The following is a 25,491-nucleotide window of genomic DNA, read 5'->3' on the forward strand; positions in this document are numbered from 1 at the left end:
CAGGAATGGCAGAAGAATCCCTGAAAGCCTGGGAGGATCCTGGCTGGGGGGAATCTTCAATAATATCTGGTTCCTCTGGACCTAATCCCCATAGGTTAGGTTGGGGTCTGTCTAGGTTTGGCTCATCCAGAGATAACACAGTGACCCCAGAAGAAGGCAGATTAGGAGCCTCTGGGGGGTCATGACTACTGAGTACTTGGGCCGGTACTTTCAAACGCTTTGCTGATTTGTCATGGATTTTTTGTAGGGCTTGGTCCCTTCTCTTCTCAGCCCTGGTGACTTTGGTCAAGGGGCGGGCCCCTGAAGAAGAGGAGGTTGAGGCCTGGGGGATACTGGTAATCTCATCGCCTGTAGGCCTGGCCTCTCTGGGACCTTGAGTGGTGCCTCTCTTGGGAAAGGTAGCCATAGTCTGACAATTAACAGAAGACAAGGCTGAGCCAAAAAAACTGGATGATTAGGGAGAAGAATTTCAAAGACTTCCCAAGAGGAATGGATCCTGCTCCTAGGCCTCGGAGCTGCTGAGACTTGAGGGCAATCTGGGCAAACCCAGAGTTCGTGTCCCCAAATACAGCGTGGCCAGCCTCCCTAAACTTTAACTAAAGTAACCAAGGCACTCTGGTTGGAGGCTTAGCCGGTGGAGAATTAAGCCTGAGCGTCTCAAAGCCCACTCCGGGATCCGAGCGGTGGACTAAGGCCTATGCGGCTGGCAGAAGGCCAACACGAGAGGCCTAAGTTAAAAAAGGGCGCGAAGGCCTTCGCGCCGAAAAAATCGCTCCGTAATAGAAATCTTAAAGGGGAAGCGATCGACTAAGTCCAGGAGACTAGAAACAAGCGTCTCGCTCCGCAGGAGGTATTTCTTAAGCCCTTTAACAATAGCACTATAAATAAATCAATGAAGCAATACTTGCACAAGGACCTCCAGGCCAAAGGATTAAAAGAATCCACAAGCGGCAGCGGGGATCGTAAACGGCAAAAAAAGCCGTGGGAAAACGAAACCGCAACTTCTCCCAAAGGAAAAAAGCCGAGCCGCAAACGGCTGGCGCTATTAAGGCAAGTAAACAAATAAGTATAAACAATTCTTACTACTTTTGAAGGAAAGATCGAAGGGAAGGTGTTAGAATGTTGAACGAGCTATCACAATACAACCGCAGGATGCGAGAACTGAGCGAATTCTGGGGAAGGGGCGGATCCAGCAAGCTTTTTTAACACTAGGCTCAGTTCCACCGGATTGGACATGAGCAACCCATGTGACTGCTGGACCCGCTCCTTCAGTACGGAGAACAGGATGCACAGGGGAGAAGTGAAGTCAGCTAGTTAGTCCAACGGCCACCTCCAGTGTGGTATTCCCTCACTGGGTCCCAGACCAACTGGAAGAACCAAGTCTATAAGCTCTTACATAAGAATAGGAGGGTGGGGGCAGACCTTACACTAGGGGGATGGATGTTACAACTTTATTATTTTTAATGGGGAAAAAAGTACCTGACAGCCATTTATTCTTACAAATAACAGTGAAAAAAACCCTTTTAAAAAGGACAACTCTCCTCCACTTTAAAAAAAAGTAAATGTGAGACATGGCAATCTATTCTACGCCCTAGTAATATTTCCAAAATTTCCAAAATTTTCCAAATAAATAAAATCTGTTAAACAAATTCAGAAGGGAAACATTTGCTGTCCTTTTCAAATCAAAATTCACTTTCTATTTTGGAAGGAAATAAAAACATTATGTGCTCCTCAGAATTTGGAGGCAGGGTTTGCTTTTGGAATTGAGTGATGGATCTGACAAATTAACCTCTAACTGTGCCAACATTAAAAACTTCTTTGACATATTATAAGATCAGGTACTGGAGAAAAACTTGGAATTTTCAACCCATTCCTTCCTCCAACATACAAATGTGATTTTGGCAGTATCTTAATAAGCAAGAAGTATAAATAGTATATAAAAGAAGTTGATTCTTTTGAGCAAGAACCTCCATGTACTAATTACATAAAGAATATGTGCTACACAGAAAAAGGATATGCAAGCAATAATTTGTTCTGTTATCTCACCAAAGCTAATATATTATAAGATAATTTTGATTTATTAGATGTTGTAAGGGAGCCAAAAGATTCCATATAAGCAAACAATATACAAGTGTAGGAAACACCAGTGCATTGCAAAATTATGGTTTAAGTTACATCTTTAAATGCATTAGAATGTGAAACTCTTCTTTCTTTCCTTAGTTGCACTACACTAACTTCTTCACTTCTAGAATGAATAATCATTTCATTTAAACATGGGTTTTAAAAATCTGTCATCCTACTTTGAATATGACAATAGAAACAGTCAAGAAACTATTTTTGTTCAACTACTCTTTATGTGGCAGATTCCTAATTCAGATTTTTTTTTGTTTTCGATAGTAAGAACCTGTAATGGAAAACTATTTTTACTAATAACTGCCACTTTTTAAAAATAGTTTGACTGAAATATTTTAATGTACAGTATATACATATAATCATTGTGCCAGTACTTCCTCTATTTCTACATATTTATCTCCATGTTTGCCAAATACCACTTGATTTGTTAAAGAAAATAACTAAATTAAAATAATTAAAATTCATTGTCAACATCCTTCACCTTGTTCATGATGACTACTAGAAATTCTTCTGCTACCGTAGCATTTCTTTAACTAGCCCTTAATTACCTGTTTAACACTTAGGCTTCTAGTGTCTGAGATTAAGAAATTTTGAAATCAAACGTCTGAATTAGTCATGTTTCCTTCCAAGTACATAAATACAGTCAAATGAAATCAAACTCAATAAGGCATGAAATTCTTCAGACTTATTATGATCAAATGGTGTTTATTTGTGCGTGTGAATGTGTGCCTTCCGTGTTGACTTCCTGACAACAGCCTTGCCTAGTCCCTGTAGTTTTCCTGACAAGGTTTTTGGAAGTGGTATGCAAGTGCCTCCTTCCTATAGCTGGGAGGATATGACTGACCCAAGTCACCCAGCTGGCTTTACTTAAAACTTGATCTCAGTACTTGAACTAATGGTCTTCTAATCTCTGGCCTGATGTCTTAACTACTGCATCAAACTGATTCTCCTTATTAAAGTGATCCCGCTACAAAATTTGCATCATTCTAGACAAATTAATCAAATGGATTCCAAAGTTGTCAACAGTTACTGATAGTGGCTTTTACCTAGAAACTGAAAAAAAGCAATAGTCCCAGCAGTGGTAACGATTTTCATGATTTGCAGCCTCTAGTTCATTCTTGAAGAATCAAATTTTACGCAACTTTTAGCTGAATTTCGGCATTTTTATAATCGGTAAAGTATAAAGATAATTTGAACTTATTTCATTGCTCTGTAATTGTTTTTTTGACAGCTCCTAGCATCCGAAAACCTATGAATGTTCATAATTCATGCAATTATTTAATATATGCAATTGTATCATATGGTAGGAACTATGTAATTTTGTGGACATGCATGGATTCCTGGCAATGGCAATGAGACACTGTAACGAAGGACATATTACATGATCATAATATATTCTTTTTATAAAGAAACAATTGAGGTTTTATATTTGCTGTTTCCATTGCAATTTTAAATTTTCTTCCATATATTGGCTGCTGAATATTACCAGAATCTGGCAGATTTTATAGACATTATTAAAATATCAGCTTTATCCAGCACTAATCCCGAACATAAAAATTATCTATCCTTTTTCAAGTGGTCTGCATAAAAAAAAAGAGGGGGGATGCTTACCTGATGAAGATGTCCAAGGAACGCCTGGGCTGTGGAGATTGCCCCTGGAACAGGCACCGTCTGTTTCTGAAAGTCTAGGCCATTGGTTTGTGTGCCTAGAAAAGCAAAGTTATAACCAATTAACATTCTTCTTAAAAGACAATTCTGAAAAAATTGCTAGTTCCTTAAAATCCAAGTAGCAATTCAAAGACAAAGAGCTAAAAATGCCTGTATTTTAAATCTTGGTACAGTATTTAGCAAATTTTTACTGTTTTTAGCAAGGCTTACTGTTCTGTTTTTAAAACCACTTATTAACAACCTGTAATAAAATAATGCTACTAAAATTTCCGTCCTGAAAGTTAAAAATCCAACTAGACAGGAATACAAATCTATAAAGATCAACATAACAAAATATAAACCGGGATCAAAAACAGTTGCTAGGTATAGAAGCTAAATTGCTGAAGGAACTATGATATCATCTTAAAAACTGAGAGAAACAAAGAAGTCTTAGTCTTAAATCAAGCAAAAAATAAGTGTTTAAAACTTTTCAAATCATCTACTAAATGGGCAATCACTATTAAAAAGATTCATTCTTCATCCCCAGAATGATAGGCAATTGGAGGAAGTTCTCAGTACATGATGGATACACATACTGTATGGCAGAAGAATTTTATCCACTATTGGGGTTTCAAGTGTTAAGTAGCACTTCATAAATGAAATAAAACACAATGAATCCATAAGAGTTTGTGAAACTATGAAAGGAATGACAAAATGAAAATGTAATATAGATGGTCCTCAACTCACAACCACAATTGACCCAAAATTTCTGCTGCTAAGGGAAGCATTTGTTAAGTAAGTTTTGCCCCATTTTACAATATTTTTCTTGACACATTTGTCAAGTAAATCACTGCAATTGTTAAGTTAGTAACATGGTTGTTAGCTGAATCTGGCTTCCCCATTGCCTTTGTTATAAGATCACATGACATCAGGACATTACAATCGTCATAAATGCAAGTCAGTTGCCAAACAGCTTAATTTTGATCACATGATCGTGGAAATGATGCAACAGTCATAAATGTGAAAAATAGTTTTTTTTTTAATGCCACTGTAAACTTTGAATGAAATATAGTCAGTCGAGGATGACCTGTAATCAGAACACGTGAATAAATATAGTGTTAGGAAAATTATAAAGCACCTAAAATATTAAAACAAAAACTTTACAATACTTAAAATAAAAATAAATATTGTAACCATAAAACAAGATTTAACATTACCATTTACATTATAAATTAGAAAAGAGCTGCCTGAATAAAATAATCCATGAAATTAAGAGAATTAGGAGAAAAGAGGCAGTGTTCCTACCTGATACACTCCTTTGCATAGGGTGGAACTAGCCTCCAGGATGATTTGACCTTGTCCATTCAGCTCACAGGACTGAGTCTGTCAAACTTTATTTCAGGGCTCCACTTTGCTGCTCAGCCTCCCTTGCCAGGGACACCTTAGAAATACTGGGCTAAGGATCAGCCATGGGAGCAGGGATTGACTTTTTCTACCTCTTTCCTGATATGGAGAAGGAGGCATCCACCATAGTTGCAGCATGTGAGAGATTTTGGGGAGATCAAAACAGAAAACTCCACCGAGGAAACTAGAGCCTGAAGGGAAGTTTAAAATGGCTGCTGAGCTGTCAGAGCTTTGAAAAGAGTTTCAAAAAGGCCACTGGCAATAGCACTCCGATGTGACAGGATACTGGTTTGTTTCCCGCTTCAACGAGGGGGTTCAAAATGGCCACTGAGAAGACTAACAAAGGCCCAGCCACCAGCCAACAACTTCTAGCCACAGTTCCTTGGCGGATTGGCAATCCAGCAAGTGCCGATTACAAGCTCCCTCAGGCAGGGAAAATGAGCGGCCTGGCAAAACAGCGAATTGCTAATAGTTGAGCATCCAAAGCTCCAATGCACAGGCACTGATAGACTAAGAGTTGGCTGAACCGGCCTGGGAAACTGAGGTCACACGAACACGAGACTCCAGCAACAGGCTATCTTTTCGGCAATGCAGTTAGTTGGGTAAGTGGGGAAATCCACCCACACACGCAACCGGAAGGCAGTAAATGGGATTGGGACCCTTCGCGGCTGAGTAGCTCGAGTGCTTGGCTCCTACAACTGTGCTGGGCTGACAGTCAAATAGATACAGCTCAAGATCAGCCTCTTCACAGCCAGGCCTCGTCATGCTCAATGTCACTGCAGGCACGGGCAACATCTGCAGGGGCTAGAGCCGAAGCTCATAGCCACGATCCCCCCAGCATACCAGCAATGTCAGGCAAATAGCCGGGGAACACTCACAGTTCAATTAAGAGCAATTGAAAGCAATACTGATGATATGTACATTGACTGAGAAGCTAACAGGAATGGAAATGACCAAGCCATATCCATCCAGTATGAGGAGTGAGTCGTAACTGGGGATTCCAGGCAAAGGCGGAGCCTTCAAATAAAGATTGACAGACTCAGTCTTGCAAACATACAGTCCTGTAAACCACCCTGAGTCCTTTGGGATTGGGCAGCATAGAAGTCAAATAAATAAATTGAATGGATGAGATCAACCCATCCTGGATGCTAGCTCCATGCACTATGGAGAAGAAAGAGGACAAGATGAAAAGGAAAGGGTAAAAATCTACTATTGCGGAAATTAAGCTGAAGTGCTGGTTCTTCAAAATACGATGGTAGTATAACATCTTTATTTATATTCTAAATTATGTAGGACCAAATTAGGGGCTACAAGCAGCCTACCAGATTGTGTGTGTGTGTGATCCCTAGATTCCTTCAAGGGGTGAAGCTAAATAATTAGACCCTTTTTTTTTGCATTTTTGAGCCAATTTAAGAGGAACAATTGATAGTTAAAGTCTTACAGATATTTGTACTCATTTTGTTTCATAGAACTGGTCAATAGCCTTGACTACTTGCATAGTACAGCCCTCAAAATGTCACAAAAAACCCTCAAAATCTCAAAAGCCTTTCAACCTTTGGAAGTCATGCAATTGATACAGAATGTATATGGAAATTTTCAGTCATCCAGGTCATCCCAAAGGTGTTTTTTCAAAGAAAAACAAAGAAAGTCCAATTGCCTTTGGAAAAAGCATCTTTGGAACAACCGATACAGAAGAAATACAACATGGAACCAGATCACAGAAATAAGTGAGGATGGAAAAATGAAATACTAAAACAGCAAAAGGTGAAAAATAAAAAAGATTTTAATATTTGTTTCATTTAAAATATATTATGATGCTTGAACACTTTCCATCAAATTGATTCTTCCAAGGATGCAATAACTGGTTTGCTGGCAGGAGTAAACAATTTACTTAAATGTTCCCCCCAAGGTTGAACATAATTTAACAAGAATTTGTGTTCTTGGAAAGAAATGGAAAAGTACTACATTCTCTATTTAATACAATATATGAATACAACATGAACTTTGGACAGAGTAAGAATTATTATCCTAACCTATCATTTCAACAAAATATCTTAACTTTATGGATTTTCAAATATATGATTTAGCAACTTTTAGTGAAACTAGATAGTAGACAGGAACTACATTAGATGCTAATGAATACTTCTTTGAGGGAAAGAATGATACTGCCAGACTTCGAAGAGATGGAGAACACTTCTTAAGAGACCATGCTCTAACCCAGCCATTATAAACAAGTATTACTCATCTCCAATCTTTTCTTTTAACAAATGTTGAGAAGCTGCTAGATGAAGCATTTTATCAGTCAGGGTTTAGGCATGAAGACAATTCTAATTGGTTCTGTTAAAGATGACCAGAAATAATCTTGCTTACTTTTACAGTATAGCTTCAACCTATCACACAAAACCTCGGGCAACTCTTCAGTCATCAAAAATTATCCATTTAGATAGTGAAAGGGTGGTGCTGTTTGTCCTGCTTTATCTCTCAATGGCAAATAATTCTATCAATCAGAGATTCTATACCTTCCCGAGTAGGTAGTCTCAGCAAGTTGATGGTGAGGAATGGCTCCTCAGCATCTCCTGCTTTTTAATGTCTACATAAAACCACTGGAAGATGTTAACCGTTGGCTCAAGGAAACATAATATGTATGTAGTTAATAACCCGCTGTACATTTTTACCCCAGGAGAAGCAGGAGATGCTATGGAAGTCTTGTTCTTGTGTTTGTAGGCTGTGAGGGACTGGGTGATAGGTTTAGCATTAATCCCAGCAAGATGGAAGTTTTGTTTGTTCAGAAGCCTTCTAATTCCAGAATTGGTCCATTACTAGCTCTGGTCAGGGTACACTTCCCTTGAAAAATCAGGTTTGCAACTTAAAGGGGTCTCCCTGGACTTTAAACTCCCGTTGGAATAGCAAATGGAGGCCATAATCAGGACAGCTGCAGCTGCTGAGGTAAATGTCCCTTCTGCAACAACTTGCCTCCTGAAGTTAGGATTGCCCTTAACTTGCTAGCCTTCTCAAAAGCTATGAAGACTCTGCTATTTCAGTATATAATTTGATTAAAATTAGGATCAGAGAATATGGCTTATGAATATTATGAAGCCTAATTCTAATTCTTAACCCTGCTGCTCCTCAATATAATTCAGTGACCTCTTTTTCATTTAATTTACAATTTAATTAAAATGTTTATGATACTGGATAAAGCAGAAATGTTAATTGCAGACAAAATTACTGAGCAATTTATAAAAAGAAAGCATTTCTTCAGGGAATAACCAATCAATTCCCAGTATACCATAATAAACTACACTATTCCTATATTAAATTTCTTTATTAACATATTTTGCTCCAACCCGTTGTAAGATTATTTTTAATAATAGTTATGAAGGCTGGAAATTATTTAAAAATATTTTTTTTAAAAAATCAAATGAAAAAAATTTCTTTGAAGTAGAATTAGTGTTGATGATTATATGAGACAAAAGCAAAATACAATGTAACAAAGAAATTGAAAGGGTAAAGAAAAACACACTAGCTCAAAACAGCTGAAAGATAAACAATATGCATTTAAAACAAATTCTTAAAAGTTATTGTTGAGTCTGTTTCTTCACCAACTGCAAATATCATAGCCTACTTTTATAGTGTCACTTAAAATAGTTGTTTTACATGTTAAAGAACAGCTTTAAAAGACCAGAACTTTTGGAATGCCCTGTTATCAGTGTAAAATACTAGTCTACGGAGAGGAGCGGCACAAAAATCTAATAAATAATAACAACAACAACAATAATAATAATGTAATGGGCAAAACTCAAAAAATATCTACAGAACTGAAATCTAGGTTCTCAATATTTCTTGCATTCTTCTGTTACTTCATAGGAAATTATTTCTGTTACTGCATAGCTAATTCATAAGAGCAAACACAAACATGCCAACAATCACACAAAGCAACAGATTTCCAACTTTACATTTTATGTGTAACAGGTTCTCTACCATGTGTGGGGGAGGGGGGAAACAAAAGGTATGTATTGGATAACCACAAATCTGAATAGAGGAATTAATAAAGGACAGCCCTTTATACTTCAGGACAAAATATATATCTATTATATTAATTCACATTTACATAGGATTGGTGCATAGGTGCCTTGCTCAACATATTACCATAATGAACATCAAAAAAGTAGGAAGCAAGTGAATGTGTTCATGTAATTCTGTGGTGTTGTTAAGAAATCTGATTCAAGTACTATATAATCCGTACCTGTTTCCCCATCCCCGCTTTCCATTTTTACAGGTTTACTGGTTTCTGACGGAGTATTCATTCTTGAGTCTGCATCAGAAATAAACAACAAACAAAAATGACAGTGATTAGGAGAAAAAAGTCCTACTGACTCTAGCTTTATGACTGATATAATCGTGACATTTGTATTTATCAGTCTATTCATGAGCATATTAAAAGAAAACCAGGGCATAAAAATCCCCTCATATCACTACAAAATTTTAAATACTTCTTACTTATTAAAAAGAACTACTAGAATAAGAATTATGTGTTTCACTATTGCAATTAATTATTTCAGCAATAAATAAAACATTTTGGCTAAACAAGTAGTCTTGCACTGATACAGTATTTTGTTTAATTGGTATTTGCTACTGAGTTCTATTTAAACTTTTTTTTTAACTGAAATTCTTATACAAGTTTCCTTTCACTATAACTCTCCCAGTGCCAATCACATTCCTTGTACTGATGCAGATACATCTTCTGAGAAGTTCCCATATATATGTTAGCTATCATTGTGCAATTGTAGAAGTATGCTAATTTGAATGTGATGACACATCCCAACATTTATTTTTAAGAATGAACTCCTTTAACATTGAAAATTCCCTAATATTGTCACTGTGCAGTGGAAGACAAACCAGATATACCATTTAATAACAATACAATATTTACAAATTTGTGCTGATAATAGGAGAGTTCTATGTATTTCTAGGAGTAAAAAAAAAATCAGAAAAATAAAACTGAATAATTCTGACATTTAAATGACGCAGCAAAGAGATAAATTTTGAACATATTTCAGGTACTATCACTTACTATACTTTAGATATTTATTTAACTTTGTTTTATCACTCTCCAGTTATGAAGAGACTCTTTTCTGCAAGCAAACTGATTTTTGTTGGAATTTCTGCTGGAATATCAAATAATGATATTGTAGCCAATAGATTTGTTTTCCTTATAAAATACCATCTATTCTTCATCTTTCCATTTATGGCACATATAGGGTTTTAATTACTACAATCCAGGTAATTTTTCTAGAACATTATGAAAAACAAAGTAAACAAAAACACTCAATAAGCCACTTGTCTTTTATACCTTTATTAATGTACTAAATCCTCATGAACTTAATTTTTTCTGTAAAAATTGATAGTGAGGGGAAATCCCTGGTACAAGAAGCCTTGTGTTTATTTCTGTTGTAATTTTTTCCTCACATCTATTCATAGCCATCATTATCTTGGGTAGAAAGAACAGCTGTCCATTTCTGAAAGCAATGGGGTAAATTGTCACTCAACCTGGGAATTATAAATCAGAAGACAGGAGTAATATCTGGATTTGAATTGTTACTATGCTTGAATGACATGCTCCTAAAATGAAGTTTTAGTAAATTGATAGGCCCAATTGTGTCAGACAGTATATACTGTCAAGTTCAAGTAATGTACAACAGATACCTGGAGATGTTCTCAGATTTCCATAGAAGTTTACAGGCAAAAACTAAAAACAGCTAACCACTAGGAGATCACAGAGAGTGCCATTTTAGGACAATATATAATATTTATTTGTAAGTAAAGACTGCGTTAAAATTGCAGTGAAAATTGCCAAGGGCAAAATCAAATCCCCCAAACCTGTGAAACAAAATAATTTACTTACTTTATCAGATGCACAAAAACATCTTGAAAATATTATATATATAAATATTAACTTTTAGGCAGACTGTTATTTTTCATAAGATAAAAAACGAGATGAGAGAAAAATGAATATTAACTTGAAAAATGAAGCTTTAAGAAACTTGAGTGAATTATATTCAGATTGTCTATATATTTTCTTGCCATTGTACAAATAACTTCAAATTCAAAACTCGAAAATAAGGATTCCATGAAGTTGTTTGTTTCAATACAAGCCTTAAACAAAACTCTCTTGTATGTATACTTTCAAGTTTTCAAAAACAGATTTATAAACTAAAAGTTTGGTCTGATTCCAACAGTAACATTTCATTGGCAAATTCCATTCAGCCACTAGAAGGCAATTTGGGAGCAAAATTGGGGTAAGTATGCAAGATGGTGGTGGAGAAATACAAGAATAGGAAATTCTACTGCTCATGGAGAAATATGCTCGTTTTCAATGTAAATTTAAATTACTATGTTATATACACATTAGCAGATTTCTGAACAAAAGATTTCTTTTGTTCCTCTTTTAATATAGCATGGGAAAAATGCATGTTGAACATTAAAGACATATTTTTCCAATTAAGGTTCAGTTGAAGTACATGGAACAGATATAATGCATTTAAATAAATAATCACAAAGTTGGGCAATCACTCTTAGTATGAAAATGCCATATTGGGTATATATGAATGTGTGTTTGATGTGTGTCTGTATATTATGTTACGTCCTAGTTTTATCACCCTAGTTTTATCATTTTCTTCTTTGAACAGGTGATTATGTCAGCAGCTACTGCTTCACCAATAATGCAAACTTTACTCTTGCTTCATGCTTGCAATCATCTGAATATTACAAAACAGAGCCAGATCATAGAGTAATAGTCAGTATGCAAAATCATACCAAAAACGATAGTAAAGTACTGTCCACTCTAAAACTAATTCATTCATGTAAAACACCAGTTTCCTCATAATCACATCTTGGCCTAAAAATGAAAATGTTTTACACACACGCATACACACACACACACACGCTGCCCCCAATACTGACTACAGTATTTGCAATATGTCTTATTTTGAAAACTCAATCTTTAAAAATTATTTTTTCTATCTCTACGAATTGTAAACACATTTGTACAACAGAATATTCTACGCTGAAAATTTAAGGAATTTATTAGACTGCATCTAATACAAGATCAGAGACAGAGAGAGATTTAAACAACTACAATATTTTGTCACAAAAAGATTTCAATATAATGGAAACATATTTAATGTGATGTATTATCAGAATAGTATAAAAAGACCATGAAGAGCAAGAAATTACATATATATTTAAAATAAGAAGATGGACTTGCTCTCACGTTGTCTAGAATTTAGTTGAAGGTAGACAGATAATCCCTTATGCCTTATTACAACCACATGATACAGTGACACTAAGTAGCTCAAGAGGACTTAAAAAGCAAATAGAACCTCCATGAACTGCTTGTGAACTCCTAAAGGCATCTGGCTCACTAATATAAGAAGAAAATTAAGAAAGAATTGGAATCCTGCTGTAATCCACAATTCGAGACTAATTTAAAGGTGAATGCAAAAGTACTAGACAAATGTATTTTTAATGGAAAGGTGTGGCTAAGGCACCATAATTTGGATAACACATGGTAGAACAAATTCACATTTTAAGTATGTCTTTCTCTTTTCATAAAGTGCAGCAAATGTAATGTTTTATTATGGCACTAAAACAATTTTGCATGCTAAAGTAAATGAATTCTAATGAAGCAAGGACAGAAAATAACAGGTGCAGTACTGAAGTCATATGCCAATTAACTTCTAGATTCATTCTTAGTACTATTCTGACAGATCTCTAATACTCCAAAGTTAGCCAACCACATAATTGTTACCATTTCAAAACAAATAAGGGGTATGGAGGGAATGGTTCTAACACTGAAGTCTATGTATACAGCTAATGTTCATGAATATTTTTACATTTGTCAAAAATATGTTATCAAAATTAATTCATCAGATTCCCCAAATTTCAGATGAAAATCCCTTGAATACAACCGAAGTGAAAGTCACATTGGAAAATTATATGAAGAGCTTGAAACAATCATTCTAAAAATATTTCAATCCGTGCTGTTTTTATTTAAAAGTAACATTCTTTTTTATAAGTTTCAAAATGATAAAAATTAAAAGTCCTGGAGATAAAAAATGTTATTTAACCTTGCAAATATATTTTTTTAAAATAAATAAAAACACCCATTTAATAGAAATCAAACTAGGAGATTATATTAGTAGCTCAACATTGGTATCAAAAGCATTTGCTTGTTTTAAATAGTGAAGTATGACTTCAGTGCAGAAATATACACACACACAACTAAAATATAAGATGAATTGATGAAGCTACAATGGATGACTGTGTTCTCCTAACATCCTAGAATAGATACAGTAATATATAGAAGTAATATATACAAGTCTTATTTCTGTCAAAAGGCAAATGTTTTAAAATTTAAAATTCTGTAAGCTTCCATTCTTGACAGTCATGAGCAATTCCATTTCTCCAATGCTGAAGAGTATGATTTTCTGGAAGAAAAATGAAGAATGGGGAAGGTGTTTGCTACTGAATCACTGACAGATTTCAACATTTCAAGTGCATCCCCCAATCGTACATATGCAATTAGGTCTGTATGTTTAGTCAATTTTAAGAAGTGCTATTTCCATATTACATGTTTGCAAGAAGTCAGTGGAACTGATACCCACCTAAAACATAGTCGCTGCAGTCCAGCATTGTTGTGCAATCTTCTGTAGATTTAGATAGTCCAAGGAAAGAGTAAAAAAATACTTTCTAAAATAAAATGTATATACTACTACTCTTAAAAGAAGAAAGAAGGGGAGGTCAGGAGTAGGAAAAAGTACAACTTCAGTTACACCATAGCAATCTTCAACTGAACGGAGAAACTTCGGTTGCTCTGTGGACTTTTAGTCTCTCCTAGTAGCTGTGTCTGACATTGTCAAGGCGACTGAAGCATGAAAAGTTCCCCTTTTTTTAATAAAATAGAAACAAAGATTGCAGCTGGCAGTTTCCATAATGAAGCTTAATCAGTATGCGCCTGATTAGGGCCTTATGCAAATCTCCCCTCGTTAGCACAGCAGCCAGCACTTTGAAGTCCATGAACAATTCATTTGCAGAGTACACTGAAAGCACTCCCTGCATAATTTAAATCATGATATAAATATTTATCAGCTCATTTACATATTAATTGGCAGTGCATGAAGGGAAAAATTATCTTCCAAGTGCCAGCATAATAATTAGGGAACAAAATGAAATTTCTTCCAATAGCTTTGCTTCTCAGACCTAACTTAAGCACAGTACCATGGAGAAATTGGGAAGGGAAAGAGGTAAGAACATTCTCTTTAAAATGTCACTGAAATGACACATACAAATTAAAAACAACCCCAGAGACTTAAGCATCTTTAATCTTATTCCTCCTAGCAACAATTAGTTTTGTAATAAAAGATTTGGAAAAGCTTTCTTTACCATCTAAATAACCCTCCCCTTCCACCCCATTAACAAGTTAGAAGGTGAACACAATTTACCTAAATACAACCTGTGCATTTATGCGATATTTGCTAAATGAATCCTGCAAAAGAATAAAATCCTGCAGAGAAAAGCAACACGTCTAGATACTCATATTAGTTACTTTATAAAAATAGCCAACACTGGCAGATATGACAAGCAATATTTTCTATCTCTCCAGATGCTTTAAAGATGCTGTTCCCTAAATGTATTTATTTGCATCTGCAAAAGTAAATACAGTGATACCTTGTCTTACAAACTTAATTGGTTCCGGGACGAGGTTCTTAATGTGAAAAGTTTGTAAGACGAAACAATGTTTTCCATAGGAATCAATGGAAAAGTGATTAATGCGTGCAAGCCCAAAATTCACCCCTTTTGCCAGTCGAAGCGCCCATTTTTGCGCTGCTGGGATTCCCTTGAGGTTCCCCTCCATGGGAAACCCCACCTCCTGACTTTCATTGCCAGAGAAGCACCTGTTTTTGCGCTGCTGGGATTCCCCTGCAGCATCACAAAAACACAGAAGTCCGGAGGTGGGGTTTCCCATAGAGGGGAGCCTCAGGGGAATCCCAGCAGCACAAAAACAGGTGCTTCGCTGGCAACGGAAGTCTGGAGGCGGGGCATCCCAGAGGCGGCGGTGGGTTTGTAAGGTGAAAATAGTTTGTAAGAAGAGGCAAAGAAATCTTAAACCCCGGGTTTGTATCTCGAAAAGTTTGTATGACGAGGCGTTTGTAAGACGAGGTATCACTGTACTTATAGTTCCTAAGAGATCTAATTTTATTAAAATCCAATGAAAACCACACTCTCAAAAACTAACTTTAAAAAAATTACATAATGACATTGAAGTTTCCAAAAAGAACTAAAACACATAAATGTGACTGAAAATGTGTTCTAGATAAAATCTTTCAAGAAATAGGGGATCTCTGGAAAGAGAAAGGGGTGTTCTACCACTGGTTTTGATCAGCATTAGATATAGCTTATTACTGCAGCTTAATTGGATTTGTCCATAATCCACCATTTAGTCAACCTTTCATAATGAAGAGAGTTATTAACTACTGGATAGTTTTATTTTGTTTCATTGTGAAGGAAAATAAAATTTTCAAACAAGTCATTTTATATTCATAATAGCAAGGAGTTTTATGCAAACCATGATGAGCAATTTCAGCTAAAAATTAAGTAATGGTATTTTTACTGATTCATTTCAATCAGAAACCTGCAGATAAATAATTAGCTGATTAATTCAAACCTACCCAAAATTCAATGTGTAGTTGCACAGGCATTAATTGTATCTTTAGCCATAGGGGCGTCTGTTCTTGTAGGGAAGACTTGAGGAAAGGAAAGGTCTCTGCTGATGAGAACTGGGGCCGAGAGGGACATGCATGCCCCTCCTGGACTCCCTTCTAAGTCAGCAAAGGACTTGAGGAAAGACCTTTACTGATGAGAAAGAGGCCTGGAGAGCGCCTCTCATAAGCTCTGTTCATTAGCATAGGATTTGAGATCCTTGCTGATGAGAATGAAGGCCTGGAAGGATGCACAGGCTACTGATCATACGTGCTCTAGTGATACTTTAGGCCAGCGGTCCCCAAACTACAGCCCACTAAGGCCATTTATCCAGCCCGCGGCAGCGCACAAGATTTTACCGATCGAATCTCCCGTCCACTCAGTGCGGTCTGCTGCTGAGCGTCTGGCAGCGGCGAGGAGAGGTGGAGAGCCAAGGTGCGGGGAGGAAAGCGGGCCTGCAATTGGCCCCTTTCTTTCTCGCCTTAAGGGAGAGGAACTGTTGCTGCCCTCCCCGCTTTCCAGCGATCTGTGTCTTGGTCCCTCCAGTGCTGCTTTTTTGCTCTTTTAGATTTTGCACCAGTGAGGTTTGCTTGTGTTTGAGCACTTTTGGGCACTTTTGGCGTTGGGCAAGGACTCGGGGGGAGGGGGCTGCTGCGGAGAGGGAGAGAAAGAGGGAGAGATAGAAAGGGAGGGAGAGAAAGAAAACAAGAGAAAGAGTGACAGAAAGAGAGAGAGAAGAGGGAGAGATAGAGAGGGAGAGAGAAAGGAAGAGGGAGAGATACAAGAGAGAGAGAGAGGGACAGAGAGAAAGAGAGTGAGAGAGAGAGAGAAAAAAAGCAAGAGAGAATGAGAGAGAGAGAGAAAGAGAGAGAAAAGGAGGGGAAGGAAGAGAGAAAGAGAAAACTTGGCAATGAATTGGGGACTTGCACCATTTCACCTCCTCCTCCTCTCCCAGGGCGGCGTTAAGAAAACCGCAGGGTTTTTTTTATAGTCCTGCCCTCCAACAGTCTGAGGGACAGTGAACTGCCCCCCCGTGTAAAAAGTTTGGGGACCCCTGCTTTAGGCCTTCACTCTCAGCAAATGCACTGAAGGTCTGAAGCACCGAACAGGCCAAGAAACAAAAGGCTTACTGGGTCTTTGCAAGGTGAGTATCCACTGGCTTAATGCCTGTAGACACCCAGGGAATGGAGGATAGGCACAGCGAATGTTGCAGAGACTCTGTGGTCGTTCTTGTGGTGGCCTCTCATCCGCCGGTCCCTCAAGCAGCCAAATCAGAGGTGGAGGAGGCCTGGGAGTATCAAGGCAACCTGAGAGCTCCCAGGGGGAAGAGAGAGTGCAGCTGGCAGAGAGAGAGAGAGCCAAAGCCTGGGTTGTCCGTCAGCCCCCAAATGGAAAGTCAACAGCTCCCAGGTCTGGTGAAGGCTGATGAGGAAGAGGAGGTTCATCTGGATCCAGGGCGTGACATGTGGATGCACAGAAGAGGAGAGCAATGAAAATCTGTGGGCCGATCCCTGGGAAGGAAGACTGCTAGCGAAGACTGCTAGCGAAGCCCCACCCTAGCATAAAAGGCAGGGGATGGAGATGAATAGATATGGCAGATAATTATCAATCTTTTGGCCAGATGGGCTTGTTAGCCTGTGGTGAGAAAGAAACTTTTTGCCGGGGTTGCCGCCAAATCTAACAAAGGAATCTTTGCGTTAACTTCAGATGGTTTGTCGTGATTGGGGAGCTGGATTAGAACCGTTCTTAAGTGTGAACGACTGCTGGGGTGTTGCAACATGTGTTGCATGTATCTGGGGGGCTATGTTGTAACTTTGAAACATCGCTAAGTGAACTGTCATAACTCGGAGATTACCTGTATTATCAGTTCCTATGGCTGCATATAGCTATATGAAGTAACAAAAAAAGGTTACAGTTCACAAGATCTTGCAACTCATGGAAGATACACCTATCTTATGAGAATTTAACCACAAATACTTTCGCTCTGTAAATAATAAGTCAGGCATACTGGAACTACAGTTTTTATTTAATTAAATGGGACTATCTTTTTTCAACAAGTAAATGTTTTTCAATCAAAACAAAATAACTTAAATACTACTGTAGAAAAAGCATTTTCTCTCTTAATTTTTTAAAAGAAGTAAAAATAAATAAAACCAGGAATCAATTTTCCACCTATTTCAACTCCAAGTGTTATTTTGGTAGTATGTGGTATTAAGGAAAACACCTCCTCTTTTTTTGGCATTATAATGCAGAACAGTGATGTCTAATCTATGGCATGCATGCCATAGGGGGCAAGCGGATCCATATCAGAGGGCACGCAAAGCATTGCTGTACGTTAGCTCCAGCGCTCCAGCTGATTTTTGGGCTTCTTTTCGGCTGTCTTCACTTTTCCCGGGCTTCAGGAAAGCCTCCTGAACTCTGCGGATGGCAAAACACAGCCCAAACAAAAGTTCGGAAAGCAGAGATCACTTGATGCCATTCTGCCACAAGTGGTGGCACCAGCGTGATGCATGTGGCATCCAGCCATGAGTGACCACAGAAGTCAGGCAATGGATGGCAGGGTGTAGGAGGCCTAGCTGCTAAGGTCCTAAGGTAAGCAGATGCAGGAAACATGGGACAGCTCCACATCCCCACCCCGACCCTAACTTGATTTCTATGTATGTGTCTTGCCCCATCTCATACAACAAGACAATGAGACTGACTGGGTGGGGTCTTAACTATGTTTTTATTGGGCTTATATTAGGCACTTATGTAAAAAATCAATCTAGGGCTTATTTTTGAGATAGGTTTTATTTTCAGGGAAACACAGTATAATATAATTAATATAAGCATTAAATTCTTTTCAATTTAAATCATTTACACATTTTTTTAAAAAATATGTTGAATAGGAAATAGAAATGAACACACATGGTACATTTTAGCATAAGTATAGAATCATTTCCCCTGCCCATATTTTTTTCAAGAATTCTGACATACAATATTGACAAAAATATATTTTCCAGCTGCTTTTAATAGGACTTTCAATTTCCAACAATTATATTACTTTCCTTAAATACAAAACCTCTTAATGTCAAAGCTCTTGCTTTGGGACACAATCTAAGAGCTTGGGAAGTTATTATTATTATTTATTAGACTTGTATGCCGCCCCTCTCTGAAGACTCGGAGTGGCTCACTGATATCAAAAAGATATAATTTCTGGAACTAATTCAGGAAGTTAAAACTAACAAAACTAATTCATTTATAATTAATTTCCATATGGAAATATACTTTATAAAAGGCTAGGAGAAAGAAAAGAATGATGAAACTTCAATTATGCCAATATATCTAAATCTTTTGGCCAGTCTCTACAAGCAATTAACTATATTATTGTAAAGGGCAAGTTTCTAAAGTCTTGATAGTATTTAAATGATTAGTTGCAGCAGTTAATTTAAAAACCTGATACCATCTTAAAAAGAATGCTGGGTACTTTGTCCTCTATTTCTTGTTTTACTTCATATATTTAGCAACTCTCTTTTATTCTAAGAGCAGTAGATATTTGGGTGCTGTTCACTTGGAGACAATTCTTGAGAGGGGGCTAGATGCAATTCGAGGTTTGGACAGATCATAAGAACCTTGAAGCCTTGAAAACACCTAGGAAACATTCATCCAAGCAAGTATGCTGGGCGCAATATTTCAGGAGATTCAAATTTGAACTGAAGCACATCCCAGTGGGCAAGAATTTACTGGCTGGTAATTTGTCACAAAAGCCCCAATATGAGCCCCAAAAGGAGCAAGAAGTGCACTCCATAATTCCCTCCTCACAAGGGGATACAGCAGCACAAGTTCTCACCTGCGGCCAAGCCAGATGACCCAGCAATCCTGACCAGGACAAGTGGACCGCAAAGCTGAAAACAGCCCTGCCTGGCTTAACGACAACAAGAAAAACTTACGATGAGAGGAGGCTTGGCCTGGAAGGTCTACAAACTACAGTATATGTACCGTCCAGCTTAAGGCTGGAAGCCCTCCAACAAAGCCACGATCCAAGCTAGGAGGGCACTTTGTTCCTAAAAACCTCTACCTAACCCGTCAGCAATTTTGCTGGCTAAAGATGAAAATGCCCATGCCCAGTCAACGAAGCGGTGGAAGTGATGTGCCGGTGCCTGGAGGCTGTTGGGGCCTGGATGGGTGTCAACAGACTCAAACTCAACCCGGATAAGACGGAGTGGCTGTGGGTTTTGCCTCCCAAGGACAATTCCATCTGTCCGTCCATTATCCTGGGGGGGGAATTATTGACCCCCTCAGAGAGGGTCCGCAACTTGGGCGTCCTCCTCGATCCACAGCTCACATTAGAAAACCATCTTTCAGCTGTGGCGAGGGGGGCGTTTGCCCAAGTTCGCCTGGTGCACCAGTTGCGGCCCTATCTGGACCGGGACTCATTGCTCACAGTCACTCATGCCCTCATCACCTCGAGGTTCGACTACTGTAATGCTCTCTACATGGGGCTACCTTTGAAAAGTGTTCGGAAACTTCAGATCGTGCAGAATGCAGCTGCGAGAGCAGTCATGGGCTTACCTAGGTACGCCCATGTTTCACCATCACTCCGCAGTCTGCATTGGCTGCCGATCAATTTCCGGTCACAATTCAAAGTGTTGGTTATGACCTTTAAAGCCCTTCATGGCATCGGACCAGAATATCTCCGAGACCGCCTCCTGCCGCACGAATCCCAGCGACCGATTAGGTCCCACAGAGTGGGCCTTCTCCGGGTCCCGTCAACTAAACAATGCCGGTTGGCGGGTCCCAGGGGAAGAGCCTTCTCTGTGGCGGCGCCGGCTCTCTGGAACCAACTCCCCCCGGAGATTAGAACTGCCCCTACTCTTCCTGCCTTCCGAAAACTCCTTAAGACTCACCTTTGCCGTCAGGCATGGGGAAACTAAACATCTCCCCTGGGCATGTTAATTTATACATGGTATGCTTGTGTGTGTGTTTGCTATTACATGGGGTTTTTCTTAAATCGTTAAATATTTTAATTAATTGGATTGTTGTGACTGTTTTTACTTGTTGTGAGCCGCCCTGAGTCTTCGGAGAGGGGCGACATACAAGTCCAACTAATAAATAAAATAAATAAAATGAAGGTGAACAGCTGTGCCATATGCACAACCAGGAAGAATCAGCCAGGAAAACTGCCTGGACTATTACAATAAGTGGCCAACCCCAGCAAATCCTGGGAGGAGATTGCCATGGATGACATTGTAGAACTCCCAGACAGCAACGGAAACACGGTGATTCGGGCAGTCATCGACTTGTTTTCCAAGCAAGCCCATTTCATTGCTGTCTCAGGTCTACCGTCGCCCCTAGCAGAATGTATGAATGCAATGGTGGAACAATACCTCTGTTGTTATGTGGACTACCAGCAAGACAATTGGGCAGAGCTGCTACCTTTTGCAGAAGTGGTATACAACAACGCTGTCAATAGCAGCACTATGGACATAGCAGACTAACTCCATTACAGGTTACTCCGAGTCTATGGAGAGGGGCGGCATACAAATATAATTAATAAATAAAATAAATAAAATAAATTCGTTCCCATGCCTGAGCTACCTGCAGAGACTCCCACTTAGATGTCCCTGACCGAGTGGATGCAGACGCTGAAGAAGAGATGGGAAAACACCAAGAAAGCACTTGGTGAAGCTGTGGAAGCTTATAGGAAGCAAGCAAATAACCACTGGTCATTCCAGCCCCCCTTCTAAGTGGGAGAAAAAGTTTTCTTATCCACCAAATATATCCTATTGAGAATGCTTAGCAAGAAGCTAGGGCAAAAGTTCTTGGGTCCGTTCCTGATAATTAAAATTGTCAACCCAGTTACAGTTCAGCTTGAATTGCCTAAAATATTGGGGAAAATTCATCCAGTGTTTTACTGCATCTTATTGAAACCAGTGATTGGGTTGAGCATAAGACCACAGACCCAACCACCACCACTCTGTCGTCATACAAGGAGAGACACACTGTGAGGTGAAGAAAATGTTTGACTCCAGAATGTTTGGGGTCAATTACAATATCTAATCCATTGGAAGAGGTAGTCTGTTTCAGAAGCTACTTGGGTAAAAAGCTGGAATGTAAAAGCTGTAAATAGCTGTAAGAAATAGCATGCTAAGGTAATTTAACTCATTTAAATTAAGGAAATTAGCTAAATCTGATTTATACCAATACCATTCACTACACCTTTCCATACATTTCATCCTTGCAAACAATCTTTGCTTCTATGTCCATACATTGCTTCATACATTGCTCTTTTGTCCTGTGAATCTCACCTCTCTTTTAGGATCTCAACAATACCATTCTACAATTTTCTCAATCTTTCCACTCTTAGCCCATCCACTCTTCTTACAATAGATTTGTTTTGCAATTCAATTCTTATTCACCCCATGCAACAAATAACCTCAAAATTCTTTCATACGGTCACTCACTTTTGTGTTCAGTCCACATTCATTCACATTCCTTTATTCTTGACTTTACCTCTTCTTGCTTTACCACACACATTTCTTAAGTACCTCATTCCCATTGCATTCAATTCATTTTCATGCTTTTCCTGGCATATCCACCTTTCCTATATTCAGATATCAAAGTTAAGTCAAAGCACATTCTCATTCATTGCCATTTTTGCTTCTTTTGACATTTGCTCCTTGCAACAAATCACTTGACACTTATTTTAATTCCAGTATTGATATGTTTTAAATTTTCTCAATTTTTGCATATTTAATAAACATGCTACCAACACACAAATTCATCTACTAGGGTTTTTTTTATATTCATGTGAAATTTTGATTTACATCATAAATCAATTGTATAGTTCAATGACATCATTCAGGAAATGACTTAAAATTGCTGCAACAATGTAATCTTCAATTTACCATATTGGTATTAATAAACCATTCCCATCTGTTAAAATTTGGTTTCATCTATATTTGTAATTATTTAGCTTGGTCAAACTAGGTCCTTGATACAGGTAATCCTCACTTAATGACCACAATTGGGACCACAGTCTTGGTTGTTAAATGAAGCAATTGTTAAGTGAGATGCCCATGCAACTGCTTTACTTAACAACCCATGATGCCAGCATTCCCAGTTGCAAAATAATCAGATAGGTCATCAGGTTAGTACTGTAGTATCCCTTTCCATGGCTGTGGGAAAATTTTGAGCTCCATGCATGCCTGGATTTTAGCTGCCAAAGTTTAAGCAGATATGGAGCTGGGTGTTTCTCCTGTCCCTTTAGAACACTATGGAGGTGAGAAGAGAGGGATTTTGGATTGCATTCCTGATTGAAGTTTGGCTACCAATCTTAAGAAAGCACAGAGCTGGGCATCATCATCTCTCTCTACATCTGTGGAATTCTCTGCAGAGATTGGGAGGGAGGGATTTTTGGCTATTGACACCCAAGCAGGCACAAAATGGCAGGGAACTCTTTCATCCAGGCCCCAGAGATGAGAGGGAGCCCTCTCAGCACGCAACACCAGTTTGCAAACCTCCCTGCCATCCTGCACAATGACTTTATGGATATAGCAAATGGCAATCCTGTGTTTGCGGAGTGCTTTGCACCCAGTTGTAAGTGCAAAGACTGCACCTAGACTGCAATCATGTGACTGCTGGATAAAAGTAAAGGTTTCCTCTTTCCAGTTGTGTCTGACTCGGGGGACAGTGCTCACCTCCATTTCTTAGCTAAGAGTCAGCACTGCCCAAAGTCATTTCCATGCTCATGTGGTCAACATGATTATACACCGAGGACACAGAATGTTGTTACCTTCCTGTCTAAGTGGTGCAAACTGCAGGGTTGACAGGACCTGGGACAAATAACAGGCGCTCATTCCATCGCACAACACTTAGGTTTTGAATCTAGGCTAAAGCTTTCCAGTTTACAAGCATTTTTAACTATTGAGCCATCACAACCAGATCACAATCATGTGATCGCTGGGAGGGTAGTGCAATATTTTGCAACAGATGGAAGCGCTTTATAAGCCACAAAACACCCTTTGTGAAGCCTTCAAATGGTTGTTAAGCCATCAGTCAATATGTGAGGATTCTATAAAAACAATTTTGAGATTTATCTTCATTAATACATCCTATTGTTTGTTGCAAATCATTAAATTTCTTGGCTAAGCACACAGTGCTTTTGCATACCAAAGTCCACAAATATTCATAGCTCCAGCCAAAAAATACACCTTATTTATCCTTAGACATAAATATATTAAAAGAACTAAGAAGTTATCTCGCAATTTTATCTTATTCTATCTATCTATCCATCCATCCATCCATCCATCCATCTATTGGATTTGTAAGCCACCCCTCTCCAAGGACTCGAGGCGGCTCACAACACATCAAAGAAAACATAATAATACATCTGGATCAAATTAATGTAATTAAAAAACCTAAAAGTTCTAATATAATGAAAAAAATTCATTACCATTCACTCTGTGAAACACACTAAAACACTAATTGGTCAGGGGGGGAGATCTAATGACTTCAGGCTGGCAGCATAGATAAGTGTTTAAACTTTTTTGGAAGGCAAGGAGGGTGGAGGCAGTGTAAATCTCCGGAGCTGATTCTAGAGGGTTGGGGCCCCCACAGAGAAGGCTCTTCCTCTAGGTCCCACAAACCGACATTGTCTGGTTGATGGGACCCTGAGAAGGCCAACTCTGTGGGACCTGACCAGACGCTGGGATTTGTGCGGCAGAAGGCGATCTCTGAGGTAATATGGTCTGATGCCATGTAGGGCTTTGTAGGTCATGACCAACACTTTGAATTGTGTCCAGAAAGTAATCAGCAGCCAACGCAGTCCTGCTCAATTTTGAATAATTCAACGAACATTCCATTTATTGGCACCATATTTATTTTATCACATTAATCAACTTTTCTTTATATTCATGCAAAACATTTTTTAATTCAGTATAATTCACTTTTATCATATTGGTTCTCTAAATTGACAATTGTACAATAAACATACAGTACTTTCTTAAATCTGTATTTTTAAATAAATTTGATGAATATACACCTTGTTTACATATATACTATTGGGCATGTAGTATGGTGCGCATTTCAAATTTTGATCATTGTCATCATGTTTGTTAGATCAGGTGACACTTCTAAACAAACGTTATCTGTATTTTTCTGTTAAATCATCTACAACCAAACCTTACCATTTCTTACAGCATTTATGACTTCATTTTCATTCATTTTTCTTAGATGCAAACATTTAAAACATTTATTTCCATTCCACTTTGATACATCACTATCATTCCTATATTAATATCTTAAATATTCTTTCCAGGATTTCTTCAATTTCATTTCAACCCATATTTTCATCACTTCTATTTTTAATTCTATTCATTTGATTTGAGGTTTTTCGTTATTCACTTCCAAATAATTGATTAATTCCATCGAAATTATTCTGAATGTTCTAGGTTTTCCTGCTCCCTCTGTGTCTTAAAGCTATCTTTTCTTTCTACATTATTCAACACACACAACTAGATCATTGATGAGCCACAGTCCTGTTCTCAAAGAATTCCAGAACTGATTTAC

The 25,491-nt window shown here is 38.2% G+C and overlaps 1 protein-coding gene across 5 annotated transcripts in view; it reads right to left on the reverse strand.

The window, feature by feature from the left end:
• The window catches only part of POU2F1 (POU class 2 homeobox 1), a 109,933-nt gene that overhangs the window by 48,163 nt on the left and 36,279 nt on the right, over positions 1–25,491 (reverse strand). For 2 of the 5 annotated variants that reach the window (XM_070750186.1, XM_070750187.1), the window contains exons 2-4: positions 10,535–10,700; positions 9,428–9,496; positions 3,745–3,839 (exon numbers count right to left, since the gene is read on the reverse strand). In XM_070750186.1, coding sequence (XP_070606287.1) covers positions 3,745–3,839; positions 9,428–9,488 — 156 coding nt within the window. In that variant the 5' untranslated portion in view covers positions 9,489–9,496; positions 10,535–10,700. Of the gene's footprint in view, positions 1–3,744; positions 3,840–9,427; positions 9,497–10,534; positions 10,701–13,847; positions 13,884–25,491 lie in introns of those variants that run through there. The other 3 variants (XM_070750183.1, XM_070750184.1, XM_070750185.1) reach the window with 2 other exon arrangements.

This window comes from Erythrolamprus reginae, chromosome 4, assembly GCF_031021105.1.
Source record: "Erythrolamprus reginae isolate rEryReg1 chromosome 4, rEryReg1.hap1, whole genome shotgun sequence".
NCBI lineage: Eukaryota > Metazoa > Chordata > Lepidosauria > Squamata > Dipsadidae > Erythrolamprus > Erythrolamprus reginae.